At 41.1% G+C, this 25962-nt stretch overlaps 1 protein-coding gene and 1 long non-coding RNA gene across 3 annotated transcripts in view; one reads left to right on the forward strand and one right to left on the reverse strand.

Annotated features, from left to right (window-relative positions):
• The window catches only part of LOC139190340 (uncharacterized), a 75542-nt gene that overhangs the window by 42768 nt on the left and 6812 nt on the right, over positions 1–25962 (forward strand). The gene's annotated exons all lie outside the window — the stretch shown is intronic.
• Positions 15484–18931, reverse strand: LOC139190338 (uncharacterized). The gene is made up of 2 exons (XM_070810405.1): positions 18264–18931; positions 15484–17099 (listed from the first exon to the last, which is right to left on the reverse strand). Exon 2 carries the CDS (start codon positions 17091–17093, stop codon positions 15720–15722), a length of 1374 nt encoding a protein of 457 aa, XP_070666506.1. The 5' UTR covers positions 17094–17099; positions 18264–18931; the 3' UTR covers positions 15484–15719.

Genomic DNA, 25962 nt, shown 5'->3' on the forward strand with positions numbered 1-25962 from the left:
TTATTTAAGTTTAATTTACTTCTCGTCAAAACCAAACCCCCCCCCATTATTAAATTATATTATTTAGTTAGTTTTCATTGTTGTTAGTCTTCTAATGCAATTTCCGTCCATTTCAGTTCCTAGTGTCTAATTTGATTGTTTTCATTATTTTGAGTCATTCTAAGTGTGTTTCGAGTTATTAGAGTTTTTAGCCTAGTTTTGTGTCCTTGAGTCTTGTTTAATATTTTTAAATTAATTTAGAATAGATTAGCAATCCCTCCTAATCCCCGGCCTAGAACGATACCCTACTTACATCCATACTACAATTGTCAAAAAGAGGGTTTAATTTGTGTGTCAAGTAATTTTTCGCATCAAATTTTGGCGCCGTTGCCGGGGATTAGCAACTTTGCTAATCCTTTTATTTTTGTTTTTTTTGTTTATGTTTATATTGGTGTTTGTGTATTTTACTTTTGATATTTGATTTATTTTTCTTTCTTTGATTTTAGGTTCAAATGGAGCCGAGGGAAATTTAAAGGAAAGATGCGTCCCGCTAAAGACGTTAAATCAAGCGCTTCTTGGGAGGCAACCCAAGCATTCAACGAAGGGAGACTTTGGAATCGCTAACCCAATCAGATTTGCATTTTTACACCCTTATCTTTACTGCTTTCATTTTGTTTTGTTTAGTTAGTTGTGTTATTTGTTTGATTTCTGTGAGTTTGTGTTATTTAGTTTAAGTGTGGGGGAAGGTTAACCAAAGTCTTTCTACTTTAATTTACATATAAAAAAAAATTAAAAAAAGATAAAATTTAAAATTAATGATAAAAAAAATAAATAAATAAACACTTAAAAAAAAAAAATTTACATAAAAAAAAAAAAGTACAAATATTTTACAATGATGTAAACTAATAGTATTCATTGGTCGGGTGGTGCTTCAGTAGTAGGCGGGGCTTCAGCAGTCGGCGGGGCCACGGAAGGAGGAGGCAGCAGAGGTTGATCAGTTGGAGCTTCACTACGCGATGCCGCTCCAGAAGACGAAGGCAGATGTTGTTGGAACAAACCCACAAACCTCCGATGATCAAGTAAAATTTGACCATCGGTGTCCTGCATCTGGTCAATCTTCCTCTTCATGCTGGTGGCATAGCTGTGTGCGAGCTTGTGCAATTGTTTATTTTCATGCTTAAGTCCTTTAATCTCCTCTTTGAGACTCTGTATTTCAGCCACCAACGATTCAACGTGACGGGTTCTGGCAAATAGGCGTTGGGCCATGTTGGACACGGAACCGGCACACTGCATGCTAAGAGCCAGAGACTCCTTAACCGCCAATTCATCAGATCGTCTAGCGAGCAGTCTGTTATCTCTGGGGGTGACAAGGTTCCGGGCCACCACCGCAGCAGTCATGTCATTTTTCATCACTGAATCCCCAACGGTAAGAGGACCGGTAGGGGATATGAAAGATGGGCGCCATATGTTGTCTGGTGAAGGCGGAGCTGCCTCTTCACCACGATTCAAGTCAAAACGACGATCGGAAGGGCCAGACATTTTTCAGAGGTGGTGAAGAAAGAAGAGAGTTAGACTGATCAAGATTAAACAAGTGCAAGAAGGGAGTGTTTACAGGAGGGAGCTCAAGTGTGTTGTGGAACAAAATTAGCGCCTCTATAAAAAGAAGAAATCAAAGAGGCGCTCCTCAGAAATTGAAGAGGCGTCCTCTCGCAAATCGAAGAGTCGGGGCTCCGTTCTCAAAGGCCGGATTCTTTTCTCAAAAGAGGCATTTAATTTCTTAAAAGTTGGGCTTGCTCAAAAACCACGAGCCGAATCCCGGATTTCAAAAGATCAATTTGTCCAGACGTGTCGTCACTTGTCACACGCAAATTGCTTTGCGAAAATCTCGGGCAGTTTGTCGAAGCACCAATTCAGAAATCGAAGAGGGAAATTCAACAGTTAAAGACACGCTAGCTTTCTCAAAAGCTGGGCTTCAACCCACGGGCAAATCTTCTTTTCCAGATTTATCCGCACGTGTCACATGCTACCTCTACAATCGACGATGCTCAGAGCTCGAAGCGCCGATTCCAGATATCAATGAGGAATCTGCTTTGCGGAAATTACGGGCAGCTTTGTCAGAAAGCGCGTAATTTGTACTATTCATCCATCCACCGGCTACCGACAATGAGTGAGATAACAGTTCCGGTTGTGAAGAGAAGTCCTATAAGTTTCTACCTTCGCCTTCCACAGCAGAGGCACACCCTCTCAGCACTTCTCTCTCAGCACTTCTTCATCTTTGAAAATGCATTCCCAAAGAATCCTCCTAAGTTACTCTGTGTTCCTCATTCCTTGGGATACTCCTGTGAACAACCCATTCAAAGCAAAAGTATTTCATATCATAAAGGTTGAAAGCAAGAGTATCTCATATCATGCATTCTCCATGTCCTTTTCCTTGTCTTTGTTCTAACCTGCAGGACATGGAGAAATTGCTCTCGAGTACTCGTCTTCCACTGCTGATGTACTTCCAAAGAAGCTGCCACATCTACCTGAAGAACAGATAAGGCAAGCGAAAATGATACCAACAGCATGTGGAGACAACGTACAGAAGAAACAAGCAGAGAAGAATGCAGCTTGCACAATCATCCCAGCGGAAGGAGTCCGAGCTGAAGAACTAGAGAAGCTGCCACATCTGCTTGGAGAACAAATAAGGAACTGCAACATAACCAAAGAGCAAAGCTTCGCCGTACAATATCATCAAATCATCACTTGCAAGTAAAAAGCTAAGTGTCACCCAGTTCAAGAGGAAATCTGTGGAAAGTCAACAAGCACGACCAATGATCACTTATTAGTTCTATTCATTGTCTTTTATCGTGATTTTCAATTTTTCGTTTGCAATTCTTTTCTTTATATATATTTTCTTGTGTTACTTAACTGAATTATTTCTTTTCTTTGCAGGAAAATTTGGTTATTTCCACCCTTGAAGTTGATTGCAGAATTTTAGCTTGGGGGTCATCGCTTGATTTTACTGCAAATTAGGGAAGTTTTCAGTCCACTTGTTTTATTTTGTTTCTTATTATTTATTTTATTTTTATTTGCATTATAGTGTTTTCTGACATTGGGGACAATGTCCAGTTTAAGTTTGGGGGTAAAGAGTATAAAAAATGACCAAATTGAAATTTTTTGTACCTTCAACTACGAACGAGTTTCATTTGTTTCCATGTTGTTGCTTTTTGTTTTCATAAAAAAAAAAAAAAATATTTAAAAAAAAAAAAATATTTAAAAATCGGAAAATTTAAAAAAATTCAAAAATATTGTCTTGTTTCCCTTATTGTTTTGAATTAGATTTTTGTTAGTTTCCCGACCCAATGATATAATTAGATCAAATTGAATCATGATTATCAAGAACTTAGTTAACATGTGTTTTGTGAAATTCCTAATTCTCTTGTTAGTTTTGTACATGTTTGATCATCTTTGAAAAACCAAATGCACATAGCCTTGTTAATGTGAAACTAAAGTATGACTTAAAGCTTCATATGTGAATTTAGTGACCATATACATCCTATGTGAGTTTTTGAGCCTATTGAAAGTGTGTGCATTTTTCATACACTCCTATTCTTTCATGTGTGATGAACTTATGTGAAATACATCTCTAGAACTTGCGTAACGATCTTTTGAAATGTTTGTCATTGATTGCATGAACTTGGAAATGATAGAGGCATTAGGTTTACCACCATGGCCCAAATAACCATGTATCCCAAAGAAAAAATGATATCATTAGATTGCCAATTTGAGCCGTGTATGTTGAGCCTTTTATTTCTTATCACCAGATATGTCTACCCTTATACCTGAAACATTTTTCCTTACCCTTTCCAAGCAAGCTAGTGAGCAATGTGAGATTGTCTTATGAGAAATGTTTGTGAAGTACTTTGAGGGTGTTGGGCAAAAGAATAAGTGTGGGGGTATTTCATGTTTGTATTAAAAAAAAAAAAAAAAAAAAAAAAAAAAAAAAAAAAAGAGAAGAAAAAGAAAAAGAAAGATTGTATACGAAGAAAAGAAAAAAAAAATGTTTTTAAAGTTTCAGTTTAAGGGTGTGATTGGAGGTTTCAGAAGAATCGTTGGAGAGCTTGAGTTCTTATAAATCTAGACAAAAGAATTGCTTGCAATGTAGCTTGGAACTTGTGTTTTCCTATTCTTTCATTTCAATAACCCTATCCCTAAGCCTCATTACATCCAATAAAAATCCTCTTGATTTAAGTTTTGCAATTATGACTGTGGAGAAGTGATCTTTATGCAAGCTTATGGTAGAAATTTCACATTTGATTCTTTGCGCGAAACACATTAAAACTAAACACATGTGTGATTGAGTGCATATCCAGTGAGAAGGTCGCTAGTTTGCATATGATGATTTTAAAAATAAAAACTTGAAATTGCATAAGCATGGCTATCTCACACACTACACTTCAAGGATGATTCAAAGATTACTGCTAATATTTGAATAAGGAAGATGAACTTGGATTAGTTTGTTGGTGCTAGCTATGGTTCTTGATGATTTGTTTTCTCGAATGAAATTCTATGAGGGTCACTGTAGACATCGAAATTTCGTAAATAAATGTTGACCGGTAAATCAAAGTGTCAACGCTCATGTATTACATAAATTTTACACGTAGCGTGTGACTCAACGAAAATTGAAATGAGTTGGAAAAGTCATCGAATAGGACACGTGTCAACATTTGGCAGAAACGACTTATTTCATCTGGAATATTATATTCAAAATTAGGCCTTGGAAATTTCTATAAATACAAGCCTATTTCATTCATTTAAGAGAACCATTTTCATATTACACCTTGAAGCTCTGAAGCTCTGAAACCCCGAAGCTCTCAAGCATCTAGGTTCCCGAAGAATCAAGAAAGCCTTCTTCGTTCTTCGTTCATCGTTCTTCCAAGATCAAGCCTCAACGGCCCTTTGGATCAACAATCATCCACCAATTCAAGATCAAGCCCCGACGGCCCTTGAAGAAAGTGTTCTTCGTTCATCGTTCTTCCAAGATCAAGCCCCGACGGCCCTTGGATCAACCATCCACCAATTCAAGATCAAGCCCCGACGGCCCTTGAAGAAAGCACCATCGTTCATCATCCGTTCATCCAAGATCAAGCCCCAACGGCCCTTGGGATCAACAAACGTCGACAAATCCACACACATCCAACCGTTCTTCAAGATTAAGCCCAAAAGCCCTTGAAGATCTGTTCATCACTGTTTCTTCAAGATCAAGCCCAAAAGCCCTTGAAGATCCGTTCATCACTGTTCTTCAAGATCAAGCCCAAACGCCCTTGAAGATCCGCTCATCATCGTTATTCAAGATCAAGCCTCAAACGGCCCTTGAACAAACATTCATCCTCAAGATCAAGCCCCAACGGCTCCTTGAAGATCCGCTCAAACCCACCTTCAAAGAACAAGCCCACGACCCTTTGAAGAAACTTCCAACTGTTCATCTAAGATCAAGCCTCGACGGCCCTTGGATCAACGAAACACCCACCAATCAACACCTTACGGAGATCGAATCAGAGGATCAAATTTGAGAGAGATTGTAACCCAAAACCATCATCAAACACAAATATTTGTTTGTGCACGTCGTTCTTGTCTCTTTCGTTTCAGGAATTTTCCGTGTTCACAAATTGGCACGCCCAGTGGGACAATCTCTACCTCTCATCTCTTTCTCCGTTCAAGGAATCCAAGCACACCTCAAAGTCAATGGCATCAAGCAAGGGACAAGCCGTTCTTGCAACCACTAAGGGAAGGATCCTAAGCACTTCTGCCGCAAACGGACAATCCATTGGCGCCACAACCGCTCCTCAACATGCCACTTCAAAATTGGTGCCGCTAAAAGAGCAAGGGGAGCATCCAAGGTGTGAGTCTGTCATCAACCTGACCTCGTTGGGGGCACCGAAGCATGATGCTGAGGCACATAAGATGACATCTCAAAGTAGCCAACAACGTTCTTCATCAGCATCCTGGATGTCTAAAGGAAAGTCACGTCTATTGGTCGCACAAGTCATGACTATCGGCGTTACCTCCGTTGAAGAACAACTGGCTCAGATGAATGAAGCAATCGCAAGGCTAACCCGAACTGTGGAAGAAAAAGACTTGCAAATCGCTGCACTCATCAGCCGACTGGAGCCACAGGACGACGAGAACCCTAACCCAGAAGATGAGCCTCAGGTGGAGAAAAACGATGCAAAGCCCGAGCCAGACCAAGCAGCGGCACTCATGGGATCTCTTTCTATCCAGCAGCTGCAAGAGATGATCACCAACACCATCAAGGCACAGTACGAAGGGAGCTCAAATACCTTCGGGTTGTACTCAAAGCCGTATTCAAAGAAGATCGACGCCTTAAGGATGCCGAGGGGTTATCAACCACCAAAGTTCATGCAATTTGATGGAAAGGGAAACCCGAAACAGCACGTTGCCCACTTCGTTGAAACCTGCAACAACGCAGGAACCGAAGGAGATTACCTCGCCAAGCAGTTTGTGCGCTCGCTGAAAGGAAACGCCTTTGAGTGGTACACGGATCTAGAGCCTGAGTCCATCAACAGTTGGGAGCAATTAGAGCGGGAATTCCTCAACCGCTTCTATAGTACCCGCCGCACTGTGAGCATGCTAGAGCTAACAAGCACAAAGCAGTGGAAGGACGAGCCAGTCATTGACTACATCAACAGATGGCGCACTCTAAGCCTCGACTGTAAAGATAGGCTCTCGGAAACCTCTTCAATCGAGATGTGCATCCAAGGCATGCAATGGGGTTTGCAATACATCCTTCAAGGCATTAAACCACGGACCTTCGAGGAATTGGCCACTCGCGCCCATGACATGGAGTTGAGCATCGCCCATCATGGGAAGAAAGAACCGATCGCCGACTACAAGAACAACAAAGTTCTTGGGACAAAGGTGGAAAAGGCTGCATGGAAACCCACCAAGGAAGCGATGACGGTCAACACAGCTCCCGTCAAAATCTCCACACGAGGCAAGGCGAGTCAAACAGAAGCTTTTCGTGATCAAGAGATGCGTAGACGCACTTTGAAGGAGCTTGAGGAGAAGATTTATCCATTCCCCGACTCTGATGTAGTTGCCATGCTGGATGACCTGTTGGACAAGAAGGTGATCAATTTGCCTGAGTGCAGACGGCCGGAAGAGATGAATCGAACCGACAACCCAAGATACTGTAAATTCCACCGCTTCATCAGTCATCCAACGGAAAAGTGCTTCGTACTGAAAGATCTAATCCTGAAGCTAGCACAGCAAGGGGAAATCAAGCTTGACCTCGAAGACACGGCTGCGGCACACACTACTACTATCGTGTTTGAATCACTCGATCCTGTGCATCTCCGAGGCATGCATGACCATTCCCGTCAATGTTCAAGTCACATGGCACCTCCTACACAACCATCACCGAGGGCGAGCAACCAAGATGCATCTACTGGTGATAAGGAAGGGTGGACATCGGTGACCTACAAAAAAACGAGGAAGCCAAGACCACAAGCCACAAGGCCAAAAGAGGAGCCTAAACCCGCCCCTCGAACTTCAGTCTTCGAAAGGCTGAATTATTCAAAACCTAGAATTGCAGCACTTGATCGCATCAGTGGTCGAGACCAAAATTCCGTCTTCAAAAGGCTTGAGACGCCAACACCGCAAAGATCAGTCTTTGAAAGGTTATCAAAACCCAAGAAACAAAGCGGCACAGCTAGATCTCTTCCGCAACGGTCGACTTTGGACAGACTTAAAGAAACTAAGAAGCCTTCTAGAAACAGGAAGACAACGCCAAAGGGAGAGAAGCTCGACAGTCTAGCAGGAAAAGACGATGTTCAAAGCTTGATTCCTTTAAGGATGAAGCGCCAAGCAACTTTGGAAGTCGACACAAAAGGACCACTGAAGGTAAGGAGGCGCACCATCATCTACACCGGCCAATCTTCACGGCAACAAACCCAAGAGGACCGCACTGAAGAGAAGGCCCAAGAAGACAAAAAAGACAAAATCCTGGAAAAAGACGTCACTTCCGGCTCTGTCAACTCAAAATTTTCACTTCAATCGCTGGGGGCATGCTCCAAAAACATGCCAGTCAAGCCGAGTGAAGTTGAAGGATGGACTTATGTCACTCCGAAGAAATTGCACAAGAAGCATATGTCCTCTCCACAAGCTCACCAATGGGAAAGGGGGCAAAACAACTCCTATTCACCTCTAGAACAATGTGAAAGTGTTGGAGATAATGAAACTTTGACACGAAGTTCATCCATCCCCATCACAATGCGTGACATCTTTCCTGAAGACTTCTTCAACTACTCAGTCAAGGCTCCTTGCTATGAAGATTGCGAGGAGCGACTCTCTCAGATCGCTTGACGAACCAACCGAAGCTCCTTGTCCGCACGAGCCTAAACTGTAGGACACAAAGCTCCTCGCCTGCACGAGCCTAAACTGCATGGCACAATGCTCCTGGTCTGCACGAGCATAAAAGGCAACACCAACGCTCCTTGCCTGCACGAGCCGAAACTGCAACACGGCACCAAATGCTCCTTGTCTGCACGAGTTGAAACTGCAAACGACACCAACACTCCTTGCCTGCATGAGTTAAAATTGCAAACGGCACAAAAAATAAAATACCAAAAAATAAAATAAAATATGTATGTATTTGAACTACGTTACGACTTGATCTCTTCTTTGGAGGGGTACGTAGGCAGCTCGAATATTCAAAATTTGAGTTCAATCACACCAAAATAAGGAATAAAGATTTAATTAAAAGTTTTGATGGTATTACAATTTCTTTGTACCAAAAAAAAAAAAAAAAAAAAAAAAAAAAAAAAAAGAGATACATGTTTTATGTATTTACAAAATATATATATATATATATATATGTTTTATGTATTAAAAAAAAAAAGAGAGAAAAAGAACATATTCATACATACATATATATATATATATATATGTGTGTGTATGTATATCCGTCAGCAGCAAGCCTCTCAAAAGGAGGCCATCCAGCCCAAGTGGCAGCCTCCAAGCCCAATTCGCGGTCAAGTCCAATGCCCTGCTCAAATCAGTTGCAAATCCACAAGGCCCGTTGGTACAAGACAATTCTGGGAACATGCCTGCTGCTTTGCAGCAAATCCAAGCACGAACTGTTAGCTTAGGTGCAACTCAGAAAAGTTTGCCTATGGATCCTTCATCAATTTATGGGCAAGCAATTTTACAGTCAAAATTTAGACTGAGCAGTGCAGGTGACAATACCTGACTGTCAGATACGGCTCATTTCTTCCTTCAGGATTGAATCAAGGCATTACAGGTCTTCCTTTGAAGGGGAATCAAACAATTACGACAGAATTTGGGTGTACAAATGCAGAGCCAAATCTTCAGACCCAAATCAGTTCTTTTTGGCATCTCAACTCAACCACAACAGAACCATCTATCTCGCCCTCAACCTCCTAGCCAAGTCCTTCCCCATTGCATTGAGCGTAGCGCCATAGGCTTGACTCCCGACGCCGAAGACGGCGAATCTGCAATTGGAGAGCAACAACGATCCCACCCTGAAGTCCTTCGCGTTCTCGGCATGACAATTGGAGAAGAATCTAGCGTTCGGAGGTGGCTTCCCGTCATCCCACGTTGACGCGACGATCAGAACTAGGGTTTCCTTTGGCAGGTCCTCGGGCTCGTAGTTGCTGGGGTCAACGAGGTCGAAAGCGACGCCGTTCGACGTCAGAAAATTGAGCAAGCGACGAGCTAGAGCTTCAGAGATGACGGTTTGGGAGACGAAGAAGAGCTTGCCTCTGCGAGGAGACTGAGCTGTGCAGGGGTGGAGAAGAAGGGTACCATGGCTGCGTGTGAAGTTGATGCGAGAATTACTTGACACACAAATTAAACCCTCTTTTGACAATTGTAGTATAAGTATAAGTAGGGTATCGTTCTAGGCCGGGGATTAGGAGGGCTTGCTAAAACCTCTTAAAAACATAAAAAAACAAAGTTAAAAATATTAAACAAGACTCAAGGACACAAAACTAGGCTAAAAACTCTAATAATTCGAAACACACTTAAAATGACTCAAAATAATAAAAACAATCAAAATAGACACTAGGAATTGAAATGGACGGAAATTGAATTAAAAGACTAACAACAATGAAAACTAATTAAATAATATAATTTAATAATGGGGGGTTTGGTTTGGTTTTGACGAAAAGTAAATTAAACTTAATTAAATTACAGAATTGACAAAAACATAAAATTAAGGTAAAATGATAAATGACAGACTAGCTAGAGGGTTCTTCTCCACACATGACATATATGCAACCTAAATTGATTTTCAGTTGTTCTTTCAATAAATTGTAAATCTCAACGCCCCAAATTAACCGTGAATTGCACTAATTAACCTTCAGTTTTTCCACAAGTTATTGGGTTGGATGATTGCATACGACAACCCAAAACATTCCCTACAAGTTCCCTACATGAATTGCATAATAGAGATACAAGCAAGAATCATTAAGTTCTATGAAAAACATAAGCATTGACGAGGCACTCGTTACTATGATTTGCATGAAACTTATGCCAAGAATTTACTTAACGTGATTGTGACTAGCAACCTTTACTACTTGTGAATATAAGTTCATAACGATTAGATGAAATTCACTTATATTCTAGCATCAAATTCATGCATGTAAATTAAGTATGCATCCTTAATCGACATACAAAAATAAGTTATCTATCAAGCAGTTAAGCAAATTAAATCACAACTCAGAAATCACAACTGAAGGTAATCAATTCATATTACAAATATATTCATGGTTTCGAATTAACCTCTAGCCAAAATAAAATTAATTACACATTATTAAAAACAGAAATAAAATAAAAATTTAGAGAGAGTAAACCGAAAGAAGGTGATCTGCTGCATCTGCCTGTCTTCCTCTCGCTGACAATTCCCTGAACTGCGTCAGTTGCTGCCAAAGGGCAGCTCCTGTTCTTCCCCGCGTCACCACCTCCTCGTGGAATCTGTCCCGTCTTCTCCTCTCTCCCGCGCCCACAGCCTCTCGGTTTCTCTGCTTCTTCCCGTGCGCTGCCAAGGGCAGCTTTTTCTTTCCCAGCTGACTTTCTTTCACGCTGCCAAAGGCAGCCTTTTTCCTCTCCTCTTCACGTTTTTCTCTCTGCCTTCAGGCTGCGCAAGGCAGCCTTTTGTCTCCCTCCCCCTTTCCTGCGCTCCCCTACCTCCCTCTTTTATTCTTCCCGTCAGTGCTCACCAACCCTATTCCATTTCAACATCCCATTATAAATATAAATATATATATTATATTTATATATTATATTTATATATATATCTATATATTATAAATGTATATATATTATATATATATATATATATATATATATTTTATGCTCTCCATTATTTTTCTCGTGGTCCACCCGTGTTCCACAATTTTCTGTTTACTATTTAAAACTAATTTGTGCCATTTTTATTTTCTTTGCATAACAAATCCTATAAACACGAAAATAACGTAAATAGCTCGAAAATATAAGAAACTAACTAAGAAAAGACGAGTGAATTTGAAGTAAAAATATATGTAAATATGATCCGATCAAATACCCCCACACTTAGCTTTTGCTAGTCCTCGAGCAAAACAAAGAAAACATGAAAAAATACTAACATGAAAAACATTAGTTTCCCCCGATGTGACCCTCATAGAATTTCATTTGAGAACATAAATCATCAAGAACCATAGCTAGCACCAAAGAAGTTAATCCAAGTTCATCTTCCTTATTCAAATATTAGCAGTAATCTTTAAATCATCCTTGAAGTGTAGTGTGTGAGATAGCCATGCTAATGCAATTTCAAGTTTTATTTTTAAAATCATCATATGCAAACTAGCGACCTTCTCACTGGATATGCACTCAATCACACATGTGTTTAGTTTTAATGTGTTTCGCTCAAAGAAACAAATGTGAAATTTCTACCATAAGCTTGCATAAAGATCACTTCTCCACAGTCATAATTGCAAAACTTAAATCAAGAGGACTTTTATTGGATGTAATGAGGCTTAGGGATAGGGTTATTGAAACGAAAGAATAGGAAAACACAAATTCCAAGCTACATTGCAAGCAATTCTTTTGTTTAAATTTATAAGAACTCAAGCTTTCCAACGATTCTTCTGAAACCTCCAATCACACCCTTAAACTGAAACTTTAAAAACATTTTTTTTTTTTTTCTTTTCTTTTCTTTTCTTTTCTTCGTATACAATCTTTCTTTTTCTTTTTCTTTTCTCTTTTTTTTTTTTTTTATTTTTTATACAAACATGAAATACCCCCACACTTATTTTTTTGCCAAACACCTTCACAGTACTTAACAAACGTTTCTCATAAGACAATCTCGCATTGCTCGCTTGGAAAAGGGTAAGGAAAAATGTTTCAGGTATAAGGGTAGACATATCTGGTGATAAGAAACAAAAGGTTCAACATATACGGCTCAAATTGGCAATCTAATGATATCATTTTTCTTTGGGAAACATGGTTATTTGGGCCATGGTGGTAAACCTAATGCCTCTATCATTTCCAAGTTCATGCAATCAATGACAAACATTTCAAAAGATCGTTACGCAAGTTCTAGAGATGTATCTCACATAAGTTCATCACACATGAAAGAATAGGAGTGTATGAAAAATGCACACACTTTCAATAGGCTCAAAAACTCACATAGGATGTATATGGTCACTAAATTCACATATGAAGCTTTAAGTCATGCTTTAGTTTCACATCAACAAGGCTATGTGCATTTGGTTTTTCAAAGATGATCAAACATGTACAAAACTAATACGAGAATTAGGAATTTCACAAAACACATGTTAACTAAGTTCTTGATGATCATGGTTCAAATTTTATCCAATTATATCATTGGGTCGGGAAACTAACAAAAATCTAATTCAAAACAATAAGGAAAACAAAACAATATTTTTGGATTTTTAAATTTTCCGATTTTTTTTTTTAATAGAGAAAACAAAACTAAAAAAAAAAAAAAAAAAAAAACAACACAGAAACAAATGAAACCAGTTCGAAGTTGAAGGTACAAAAAATTTCAATTTGGTCATTTTTACCCTTTACCCCCATACTTAAACTGGACATTGTCCCCAATGTCAGAAAACACTATAATGCAAAAATAAAGAAAAATAAACAAAATAATAAAAAACAAAATAAAAAAATTGGACTGAAAACTTCCCTAATTTGCAGTAAAATCAAGCGATGACCCCCCAAGCTAAAATTCTGCAATCAACTTCAAGGGTGGAAATAACCAAAAGTTCCTGCAAAGAAAAGAAATAATTCAGTTAAGGACACAAGAAAATGTAGAAAAATGCAAACGAAAAATTGAAAATGAAAATAAAAGATAATGAATAGAACTAATAGGTGATCATTGGTCGTGCTTGTTGACTTTCCACAGCTTTCCTCTTGAACAGGGTGACACTTAGCTTTTCACTTGCAAGTGATGATTTTATGATATTGTACGGCGAAGCTTTGCTCTTTGGTTATGTTGCAGTTCCTTATTTGTTCTCCAAGCAGATGTGGCAGCTTCTCTAGTTCCTCAGTTCGGACTCCTTCCGCTGGGATGATTGTGCAAGCTGCATTCTTCTCTGCTTGTTTCTTCTGCACAACGGGCAGGCACGAGGGAAAGGTGTTGGTCCTTATTTCTTTCTTCAATCTTTCCAAGTGCCCACCTCTTGCTTTCTTTCTCCTTGTCCCTAGCTGAATTGTCTCCACATGCTTCGAGGTATCATTTTCACTTCCCTTACTGTCCCCCAGGCAGATGTGGTAGACGAAGAGAAAGCATAAAATGATGAAGATGAGTACTCGAGAGCAAGGCTAGGTAAGCAATCAGGAAGGGGTTCCAGGCAGTTGACTCCAGATCGGAAGATTGATACCAAATGCTGGCTGATTGCTCTCTTTCTCCTTGTCGGAAAACAAAGACAAGGAGAAGGACATGGAGAAAGCATGATATGAGATACTCTTGCTTTCAACCTTTATGATATGAAATACTTTTGCTTTGAATGGGTTGTTCGCAGGAGTATCCCAAGGAATGAGGAACACAGAGTGACTCGAGAGGATTCTTTGGGAATGCATTTTCGGAGATGAAGAGGTGTTGAGAGGGTGTGCTGAGAGAGTGTGCTTTTGCTGTGGAAGGCGAAGGTAGAAACTTATAGGACTTGTCTTCACAACCGGAACTGTTCTCTCACTTAGTGTCGGCAGCCGGTGGATGGGTGAAGAATACAAATTACGCGCTTTCTGACAAAGCTGCCCGTAATTTCCGCAAAGCTGCCAGTTGCATGTGACAAATGCTGACTAGGCTGAGAGAGACAGATGGTTGGAATCGGCACTTCGACAGACTGCCCGTGATTTTCGCAGAGCTGAGTTTGCGTGTGACGGGTGACAACACGTCTGGACGAATTGATCTTGCGAAATCCGGGGTTCGGCTCGTGGTTTCTGAGCAAGCCCAACTTTTAAGAAATGAACGCCTCTTTTGAGAAAAGAATCCAGTTTTTTGAGAACGGAAACTCCTCTTTTGAGAAAAGAATCCGGCTTTTGAGAAAGGTGCCCGACTCTTCGATTTGCGAGAGGACGCCTCTTCAATTTCTGAGGAGCGCCTCTTTGAATTCTTCTTTTTATAGAGGCGTTAATTTTGTTCCACAACACACTTGAGCTCCCTCTTGTAAACACTCCCTTCTTGCACTTCCGAAATCTTAATCTGTCTGATCTCTTCTTTCTCAACACTTTCAGAAAATGTCTGGCCCTTCCGATCGCCGTTTTGACTTGAACCGTGGTGAAGAGGCAGCTCCGCCTTCACCAGACAACATATGGCGGCCAACCTTCATATCCCCTACCGGTCCTCTTACCGTGGGGGATTCGGTGATAAAAAATGACATGACCGCTGCGGTGGTGGCCCGAAACCTTGTCACTCCCAGAGATAACAGACTGCTCGCTAGACGGTCCGATGAATTGGCGGTTAAGGAGTCTCTGGCTCTCAGTGTGCAGTGTGCGGGTTCCGTATCCAACATGGCCCAACGCCTATATGCCCGAACCCGTCACGTTGAATCCTTGGTGGCTGAAATACAGAGTCTCAAGCAAGAGATTAAAGGGCTCAAGCATGAGAATAAGGAATTGCACAAGCTCGCACACAGCTATGCCACCAGCATGAAGAGGATGATTGACCAGATGCAGGACACCGATGGTCAAATTTTACTTGATCATCGGAGGTTTGTGGGTTTGTTCCAACCGCATCTGCCTTCGTCTTCAGGAGCGGCACCGCGTAGTGAAGCTCCAACTGATCAACCTCTGCTGCCTCCTCCTTCTGTGGCCCCGCCGACTACTGAAGCCCTGCCGACTACTGAAGCACCACCTGACCAATGAATGCTATTAGTTTACATCATTGTAAAATATTTGTACTTTTATGTTTTTTTTTTTTTTTTTTTTTTTTTATTTTTTATTTTTATTTTTTATTTTTTTTATATTTTTTTTTTATATATGTAAATTAATGTAAAGAGACTTTATCTACCCTAAACAAGATTCACACGCAAGTAAACTAATAGTTAATGAACTTAAACAAGGTAAAATAAATGCAGTAAAGAGAAGGGCTTAGGAATGCAAATCTGATCGGAAAAAGATTTGTTGAGCAATTTCAAAGTCTCCCTTCGTTGAATGTTTGGGTTGCCTCCCAAGAAGCGCTTGATTTAACGTCTTTAGCCGGACGAATCTTTCCTTTAAACCCCCCTCGGCTCCAAAGCATGGAATTTATCTTTTAATGGGAGGTGATACTTGAAATGATTCGGCAATGGTCTGAATTCACGAGTGGGTGCCTGAATCATCAAAATTAGAAACATGTTAGTAAAAATTAAAATTAAAATTGGAGAATATGGCTTACTTGCTTTGTTCGACACAAACTCAATGATAAACACCACATTTTTGAACATTTCCGGGACTTTGAACTTGGCCAGATTTACTATGATGGTTGTGGCTTGTCCCGGGTCATCAAACTCAACGGCTTTGGGCTTGATTGTCTCATGCACAGCCCCTTGGATGTATTCTTGACATGCTTCCACCACTTCATTCTCTTGAATCATATTTCTTGGGAAACAAAGGCCTTTGAAATATTCAACACGATCTAGGACCTGCTTTGTTGCACCAAGAATAGGAATATCATTAGAATGAAATGAAATGGGAACTTCCTCACCTGAGTTGGATGACAGAGGGATTTGAGGAGCTTGCAGCAAGAATTCTTCTAAACTGCCCAGGTCGTCCTCCTCCCCTTCTGCTTGCAGCAGCAATTCATCCAAGTTCGGGCTGTGTGTGGATGGTTCTGGGACAGCTTCATCCTCCCTGTCACCTTCCAAGGTGATGGCTTCATCGATTTCAACTTCTGCCTTTGAATTTTCAAGAGTTGAGTTGGAGACTTCACTTTGCTCTTGAATCTGTGCCATGAATTCCATAATTTGCCCAACATGCATATCCAATTCGTCTACTCTTTTGACTCGGTCTTGCATCTCCTGGTTTTGATTTTCTACTCCCTGATTCAAAGAGGCGAGTAAATTATTCAGTGTATCATTATCCAAGGATGTACCTGAATTGAATTGGGTTGATTGTTGTGGTGGCTGTGATGGTTCATATGGCCACTGATAGAACTCTTCCGATGGCGGCAATTGTTCTTCTTTTCGTAAACCCTGCGCCACAGAAATTAGTCCTTCCAGAATTTCATTATAATTCATGGGCATATTTTGATTTGATTGGAATTGTTGTGGGGGATGCTGTGGTGGCTGCATAGGTCTTGAATAGAACTCGTCTTGCTGCCAATATCCACCTTGTTGAAATTGTTGAGGTTCATCCCACATATAATCTGAATTACCTCTCCAATCTGAATTGCAAGCGTTGGAAAACATGTTGCCCCTTGATTGGTTATAGCCTTGATATCCCCAAACATCTTCATTTGCAGAAAATTGAGGACTTTGATATCCTTGCCCATAGGGCACATCAAGTGTAGGGACACTTGACATTGTGGTTCGTTCGGCATTATGAGTCAATTGAGCAGTGAGTTGTGCCAATTGAGCTTGAATGGTCGCAAGTGCCATGTCTCGCTCCATTTGTACCTAAAATCAAAGAAAGAAAAATAAATCAAATATCAAAAGTAAAATACACAAACACCAATATAAACATAAACAAAAAAAAACAAAAATAAAGGGATTAGCAAAGTTGCTAATCCCCGGCAACGGCGCCAAAATTTGATGCGAGAATTACTTGACACACAAATTAAACCCTCTTTTGACAATTGTAGTATAAGTATAAGTAGGGTATCGTTCTAGGCCGGGGATTAGGAGGGCTTGCTAAAACCTCTTAAAAACATAAAAAAACAAAGTTAAAAATATTAAACAAGACTCAAGGACACAAAACTAGGCTAAAAACTCTAATAATTCGAAACACACTTAAAATGACTCAAAATAATAAAAACAATCAAAATAGACACTAGGAATTGAAATGGACGGAAATTGAATTAAAAGACTAACAACAATGAAAACTAATTAAATAATATAATTTAATAATGGGGGGTTTGGTTTGGTTTTGACGAAAAGTAAATTAAACTTAATTAAATTACAGAATTGACAAAAACATAAAATTAAGGTAAAATGATAAATGACAGACTAGCTAGAGGGTTCTTCTCCACACATGACATATATGCAACCTAAATTGATTTTCAGTTGTTCTTTCAATAAATTGTAAATCTCAACGCCCCAAATTAACCGTGAATTGCACTAATTAACCTTCAGTTTTTCCACAAGTTATTGGGTTGGATGATTGCATACGACAACCCAAAACATTCCCTACAAGTTCCCTACATGAATTGCATAATAGAGATACAAGCAAGAATCATTAAGTTCTATGAAAAACATAAGCATTGACGAGGCACTCGTTACTATGATTTGCATGAAACTTATGCCAAGAATTTACTTAACATGATTGTGACTAGCAACCTTTACTACTTGTGAATATAAGTTCATAACGATTAGATGAAATTCACTTATATTCTAGCATCAAATTCATGCATGTAAATTAAGTATGCATCCTTAATCGACATACAAAAATAAGTTATCTATCAAGCAGTTAAGCAAATTAAATCACAACTCAGAAATCACAACTGAAGGTAATCAATTCATATTACAAATATATTCATGGTTTCGAATTAACCTCTAGCCAAAATAAAATTAATTACACATTATTAAAAACAGAAATAAAATAAAAATTTAGAGAGAGTAAACCGAAAGAAGGTGATCTGCTGCATCTGCCTGTCTTCCTCTCGCTGACAATTCCCTGAACTGCGTCAGTTGCTGCCAAAGGGCAGCTCCTGTTCTTCCCCGCGTCACCACCTCCTCGTGGAATCTGTCCCGTCTTCTCCTCTCTCCCGCGCCCACAGCCTCTCGGTTTCTCTGCTTCTTCCCGTGCGCTGCCAAGGGCAGCTTTTTCTTTCCCAGCTGACTTTCTTTCACGCTGCCAAAGGCAGCCTTTTTCCTCTCCTCTTCACGTTTTTCTCTCTGCCTTCAGGCTGCGCAAGGCAGCCTTTTGTCTCCCTCCCCCTTTCCTGCGCTCCCCTACCTCCCTCTTTTATTCTTCCCGTCAGTGCTCACCAACCCTATTCCATTTCAACATCCCATTATAAATATAAATATATATATTATATTTATATATTATATTTATATATATATCTATATATTATAAATGTATATATATTATATATATATATATATATATATATTTTATGCTCTCCATTATTTTTCTCGTGGTCCACCCGTGTTCCACAATTTTCTGTTTACTATTTAAAACTAATTTGTGCCATTTTTATTTTCTTTGCATAACAAATCCTATAAACACGAAAATAACGTAAATAGCTCGAAAATATAAGAAACTAACTAAGAAAAGACGAGTGAATTTGAAGTAAAAATATATGTAAATATGATCCGATCAGAAGTCTGGCCAACAACCTCTTCTCTTGTTATTTTGATTTCCGTTCGATTTGACCCGCTGCAAAATCTGCTTGCTCACGAGTTTGTATCCGTTGTTGCCCGTCAAGGAAGACGAGTAAACGTTTCGTCGGAAGTCGGAGAAGCGAAACGTCGATTCAGCGCCGGTTCGAAGCACCCACTTGCAGAGATTGGGGCGCCTTCCACGTTACCAATCACGGCTTACCCGCTGCCTTACTCGATGCCATAAAGCGCGCCGACCTCATCTTCTTCAACGATAGCACGAGTCAGATCAAAGCTCAAGCGCGTCATGGTCAATCACGACACCGACAACGATGACTTCATTTTGCCTCGACGAGTTCAATGCCTTCTGGGTCTCCGGCTCCAAGGACAGCGGCGCCGCTGAGCTCAAAGACGCATTCGATCTCCAAATGACCACATTCACAATGCCATTTGACTCTGCCGACGCGCTAATGCGACCGTCGATGACGACGAGAGTCCAGCACAGCCTGGGCCACGCTCCGCCGCAGTAGACCGAGCAGCTTCTCGCCCATCCTGCTCTTCCTCCTCAGGCTCGCCCTCCTCTTCTTCACTGACCCAGGAGGTCAACTCCATCGCACTCGCACACCTTTCCTCCTCTCCCTCACCCAAATTTGGAGCTAAAAAAAAAAAAAAAAAAAAGAGCTCCATTTCTTGGCGGGGGCTGAGACTCTTGATTTGCGCGCAACCTGTTTGATAAAATGGCGCAGTGGGCTTGTGTCTCCGCTGCTAACTTGAGCTGCCAAGCTACCATCGTACACACTCAAAAGCAACGAAACAGTCTCGGATGCGATGCCTTTTCTTTCAGAGGCAGTGAATTTATGGCTCAGAGCTGTAAACTTTCAAGCCCACAAGCTGTTTATAGAAGGCCCAGGAATGGTGTTTGCCCTTTGAAGGTGGTTTGCGTTGATTATCCAAGACCAGACCTTGACAGTACTGCAATTTGGCAAGGAGGTTGGAGCTGGCTGACTCCCTCTCTCTAGCTGTGAAATCTGTGAGGCACTCTCGTGGGAGCTTTATCTTTCCCGGTGCTTACCCCTCTCCGCAACGCCGTCGTCACCTCTACCTCCTCCGTCTCTTGCCTCGCAACTGCCAGCAACTTCAAAGACCGCTGTCAAACGTCTAGCCGGCCGAGAAGCTCTTCCTCAAGCTCCAGCTCAAGTTCATCCGCTCCGCTGCCTGCAAAATCCCCTACCCATCACCCAAATTTATACAAAAAAAAAATATGAAAAAAATGGATGGTGGAGCAAAGTGGTGCTGGCACCACGTGAAAAAAAAAAAAAGAGGATAAATGATGGAAGCTTGCTGGATGCACGACACAGGAGGATGGTGGATCAAAAGTTTCTGATGGTGCCCATATAATAAAAAAAATGATGATGGTGCATCTGGCACCATGTGACAAAAGAAAAAGAAATGGTGGATGCATCCAGCACCGAGAAAAAATAAATAAATAAATAAATAATAATTATATATAAAAAAAAAGCATAGAGAGAAATAGAAGGTTCATTTTATTTATTTTTCTGGAAATTTTACATAAATTTGCATTATACATAATTAAAAAAAAAAAAAATCAAATCAAATCAAATTTACAACAGGGGATATTCAAGGACGATCAGGTGGCGCCTCACAACTCGGCGGAGCTCCAGGAAGAGTAGGTGCCGGAGGTTGACTGCTTGAAGCCTCAGCAATAGGCAGAGCCTCAGAAGACGAAGGCAAATGCTGCTGGAACAAACCCACAAACCTCTGATGATCAAGTAAAATCTCACCATCAGATTCCTGCATCTGGTCAATCTTCCTCTTCATGTTTGTCGCATAGCTATGTGCGAGCTTATGCAACTGTTTGTTCTCCTGCTTGAGCCCTCTAATCTCCTGTTTGAGACTCATCACTTCAGCCGCCAATGATTCAACTTGACGGGTTCGAGCAAATAGGCGTTGGGCCATATTAGACACAGAACCTGCACACTGCACACTGAGAGCCAGAGAATCCTTAACAGCCAACTCATCAGACCGTTTGGAAAGAAGTCTGTTATCTCTGGGAGTGACAAGGTTCCGGGCCACCACCGCAGCGGTCATATCATTCTTCACCACTGAATCACCAACGGTAAGAGGACCAGTGGGGGATATGAAGGATGGGCGCCATATGTTGTCTGGAGAAGAAGGGACTGCCTCTTCATGAAGATTCAAGTCAAAACGACGATCGGAGGGGCCAGACATTTTCAAAGGTGTTAAAGAAAGAAGAGGTCGGACAAATCGAGATCTTAGAAGTGCAAGAAGGTACAAGCAAAAAAATTCAAGTGTGCTTTGAAATGAACTGCCTGCCTCTATAAAAGATCAACACTCGACGGGATTTCAGAGATCGAAGAGGCGAGCTCAGAATTCGAAGAGGCCATTCAAAAATCGAAGAGGCAAGCTCAGAAATCGGAGAAGCATCTTGCTTTTCCAGACGCGTCGGCACCCGTCACACGCAAACTCAGCTTTACGGAAATCACGGGTAATTTGTCGAAGCGCCGATCCCAGATATCGAAGAGGCGCCAGTCTTTTTCAGCCGCGTCATCACCTGTCATATGCGCATTCAACTTTGCGTAAATCACGGGCAATTTGTCGAAGATTTTCGGTGAAGGAGAAAGCACGTGAAGTTTACTGTTCAATCACGCGTTAGTTGCCGACACGAGTGAAAGAATAGTACCTCTACAGGTATTAAGGGACCTCCTATAACTGTCCACCTTCACCTTCCATAGCAAGGCAGACATACAGAGCCTTTCTTCATCTCCAAAAATGCTTTCCCAACGAAACCTCTCGAGTCATTCAGCGTTCCTTATTCCTTGGGGTACCTCTACAAGCCAATGACTCCAAAGCAAAAGTATCTCATATCACCAGGGTAGAAAGCAAGAGTATCTCATATCATGCGTTCTCCCTATCATTTCCTTTGTCCTTGTTCTTACCTACAAAGACAAGAATAAAGAAAACAATATGCCGGAACTTCCACTCAAACTCGGGTAAGGAACCGACTGCTTGGAACCCTTCCCTGATTGCCTACCTAGCACTGCTCTCAAGTACTCGTCTTCCACTGCTGCTGTACTTTCAAAGAAGCTGCCACATCTGCCTGGAGGACAGATAAGGCAAGTGAAAATGATACCTTGCAGCATGTGGAGACAAGGTGCAGAAGGAGCAAGCAGAGAAGAATGCGGTCTGCACGGTCAACTCAGCAGAAGGAGTCTGAACTGAGGAACTCAAGAAGCTGCCACATCTGCCTGAAGAAACAAGCAGAGAAGAATGCAGCATGCACAGTCAACTCAGCAGAAAGAGTCTGAGATGAAGAACTCGAGAAGATGCCGCATCTGCCTGAGGACGGTGAACTCGTTTTGACCCTCAAATTCTTGGGTCGACTTACTAGGCGTTGTGGGCTGCACGTGCCGATTCACCACCCTTGAATCAAATCCTTAAAGACCAAGTCACCAACTGGAAGAAGAGCCCATCAATCTTGAAGATCATACCGTTGACCAAACTGCTCAGGTGTGAATTAGAAAGATTGAACAAAGCAACAAGTCGTCACCTTCACCTCGTGCCTGCTTGCCATGTGTTCGAGTCAGCCTTCAAGAATCAAGCCCCAATGGCCATTGAAGAAGCTTCCAGCCAAATTCAAAATCAAGCCTCGACGGCCCTGGAAGAAATCACAAGTCCGATTTAAGATTAAGTGTCTACCACCCTTGAATCAAAACCTAGTTCAAGAATAAGCTGTGGAAAATCAACAATTGAAGGAATCCAGAAAATCCTTCAACCCAGTTCAAGATCAAAGCTGTGGAAAGTCAACAAGCGCAACAAAATACGTGCCGATTCACCCACTACCAAAGCCAAAGATCATCTACCACACGAAGCTCCTTGTGGTCCAATTTCAACCTTCAAGATCAAGCATCGACGGCCCTTGAAGAAATTTCAAACAAAAGTTCAAGAACAAGCCTCAACGGCCCTTGAAGAAATCTCAAGCCCAATTCAAGATCAAGCCTCAACGGCCCTTGAAACAATCTCCAGCCCAATTCAAGATCAAGCCTCGATGGCCCTTGGATCGACATCTACAGTAAGGGACTTCAAAACGCATCTCCTACACGTGACAAGCACATGTATACGACGTGCCTTGAAGTCGGGGCATTTGTAGACATCGAAATTTCGTAAATAAATGTTGACCGGTAAATCAAAGTGTCAACGCTCATGTATTACATAAATTTTACACGTAGCGTGTGACTCAACGAAAATTGAAATGAGTTGGAAAAGTCATCGAATAGGACACGTGTCAACATTTGGCAGAAACGACTTATTTCATCTGGAATATTATATTCAAAATTAGGCCTTGGAAATTTCTATAAATACAAGCCTATTTCATTCATTTAAGAGAACCATTTTCATATTACACCTTGAAGCTCTGAAGCTCTGAAACCCCGAAGCTCTCAAGCATCTAGGTTCCCGAAGAATCAAGAAAGCCTTCTTCGTTCTTCGTTCATCGTTCTTCCAAGATCAAGCCTCAACGGCCCTTTGGATCAACAATCATCCACCAATTCAAGATCAAGCCCCGACGGCCCTTGAAGAAAGTGTTCTTCGTTCATCGTTCTTCCAAGATCAAGCCCCGACGGCCCTTGGATCAACCATCCACCAATTCAAGATCAAGCCCCGACGGCCCTTGAAGAAAGCACCATCGTTCATCATCCGTTCATCCAAGATCAAGCCCCAACGGCCCTTGGGATCAACAAACGTCGACAAATCCACACACATCCAACCGTTCTTCAAGATTAAGCCCAAAAGTCCTTGAAGATCTGTTCATCACTGTTTCTTCAAGATCAAGCCCAAAAGCCCTTGAAGATTCGTTCATCACTGTTCTTCAAGATCAAGCCCAAACGCCCTTGAAGATCCGCTCATCATCGTTATTCAAGATCAAGCCTCAAACGGCCCTTGAACAAACATTCATCCTCAAGATCAAGCCCCAACGGCTCCTTGAAGATCCGCTCAAACCCACCTTCAAAGAACAAGCCCACGACCCTTTGAAGAAACTTCCAACTGTTCATCTAAGATCAAGCCTCGACGGCCCTTGGATCAACGAAACACCCACCAATCAACACCTTACGGAGATCGAATCAGAGGATCAAATTTGAGAGAGATTGTAACCCAAAACCATCATCAAACACAAATATTTGTTTGTGCACGTCGTTCTTGTCTCTTTCGTTTCAGGAATTTTCCGTGTTCACAGTCACATAGGGGGAAACTAATGTTTTTCATGTTAGTACTTTTTCATGTTTTCTTTGTTTTGCTCGAGGACTAGCAAAAGCTAAGTATGGGGGTATTTGATCGGATCATATTTATATATATTTTTACTTCAAATTCACTCGTCTTTTCTTAGTTAGTTCCTCATATTTTTGAGTTATTTACGTTATTTTTGTGTTTATAGGATTTGTTATGCAAAGAAAATAAAAATAGCACAAATGAGTTTTAAATAATAAACAAAAAAATCATGGACCGATATTTTCTGACATATATTTTGTATTTTGTTATATATTTTGTTGTGGTAGGTGGAGAATAAATTAAGAGGAGCAGCTGGTGGGAACGTGGTCAAGAAAAACCAAGAAAAGTGGGAATAACAGCTGCATTTGCAGCTAGTGGAAGGCTGCTTTGGTGGGTTGGTGAAACAAATAAGAAACAAAAAGAATAGAACCACTTGAATCGTGGTAGGTGGACAGGAATAAAAGAAGAAGAAGCAGAAGGCGCGGAAGGGGGGGGAGCTGCCTTTGGCAGCTGATAGGAAAGAAAATAATAGAAGGCTGCCTTTGGGCAGCGTGAACCAGGAGGGGTGGACAGAGTGAGATACGGGGCGAGAGGTGAGAGAAGGAGTGAGAGACAGGTGCCAGGTGAAAGCTACCTTAGGCAGCGAGAAAAACAAAAACAAGCAGAAAAAGGCAGCGGGAGAGGAGAGGAACGCGGAGCGTGAAGGATAGGAAGCAAATGCTGCCTTGCGGCAGCAGGAACCAGAGCGTGCAGGAAAAGCAGAGGGCTGCCAGAAAGAAATAGAAGGACAGGGAGGTCAGAGAGAGAAAGGCTGCCTTTGCAGCCTTGAAAAAGATAAAAAAAAATCAGAAGAAGAAAGCAGCTTAGCTGCGGGGAGAAAACAGAGAAGCAAAGCTGCCTTTGGCAGCGTTGGGAAGGACAGGAGGTCAGAGGCATGGCAGCAAGGCAGAGGAGCAGTCGGCCCTTGCGCAGCGACTGGAAGAGCAAAACAGAAGCACTTATCTTTTGGTTAATTCTCTCCAAATCTTTTCAAACTTCTATTTTATTTCTGTTTTTTTAATAATGTGTAATTAAATTTATGTTGGCTAGAGGTTAATTCAAAACCATGAATATATTTGTAATATGAATTAATTACCTTCGGTTGTGATTTCATAAGTTGTGAATTCAATTTACTTATCCGTTCGTATAAAAACTGATTTGTGTATGTTGGTTGAGAGTGCACGCTTAATTTACATGCATGAATTTGATGCTAGAATATAAGTGAATTTCACCTAATCGTTATGAACTTATATTCACAAGTAGTAAAGGTTGCTAGTCACAATCACGTTAAGTAAATTCTTGGCATAAGTTTCATGCAAATCATAGTAACGAGGGCCTCGTCAATGCTTATGTTTTTCATAGAACTTAATGATTCTTGCTTGTATCTCTATTATGCAATTTGTTGATGCACAAAACCGGATGGTCTTGGAACAACGTAAATCCGACCGTGAATCTGCATGAAATGTAAATGACACAAAGAACACAAGGATTTTATCGTGGTTCACCCCAATGTTTGGGCTACGTGCACACTGATTCTGTTTCTCTGTAATTGTATGGATACAAGTGTTTGGGGGAAGTCCCCGGAGGAGAAAGAAGAGAAGGGAGAGGAGAGCCTCGGTGGTGTGAGGTCTCTCCTGAATGTAATGATAGCTTC

The sequence above is a fragment of the Malus domestica genome, chromosome 13, assembly GCF_042453785.1.
Source record: "Malus domestica chromosome 13, GDT2T_hap1".
NCBI lineage: Eukaryota > Viridiplantae > Streptophyta > Magnoliopsida > Rosales > Rosaceae > Malus > Malus domestica.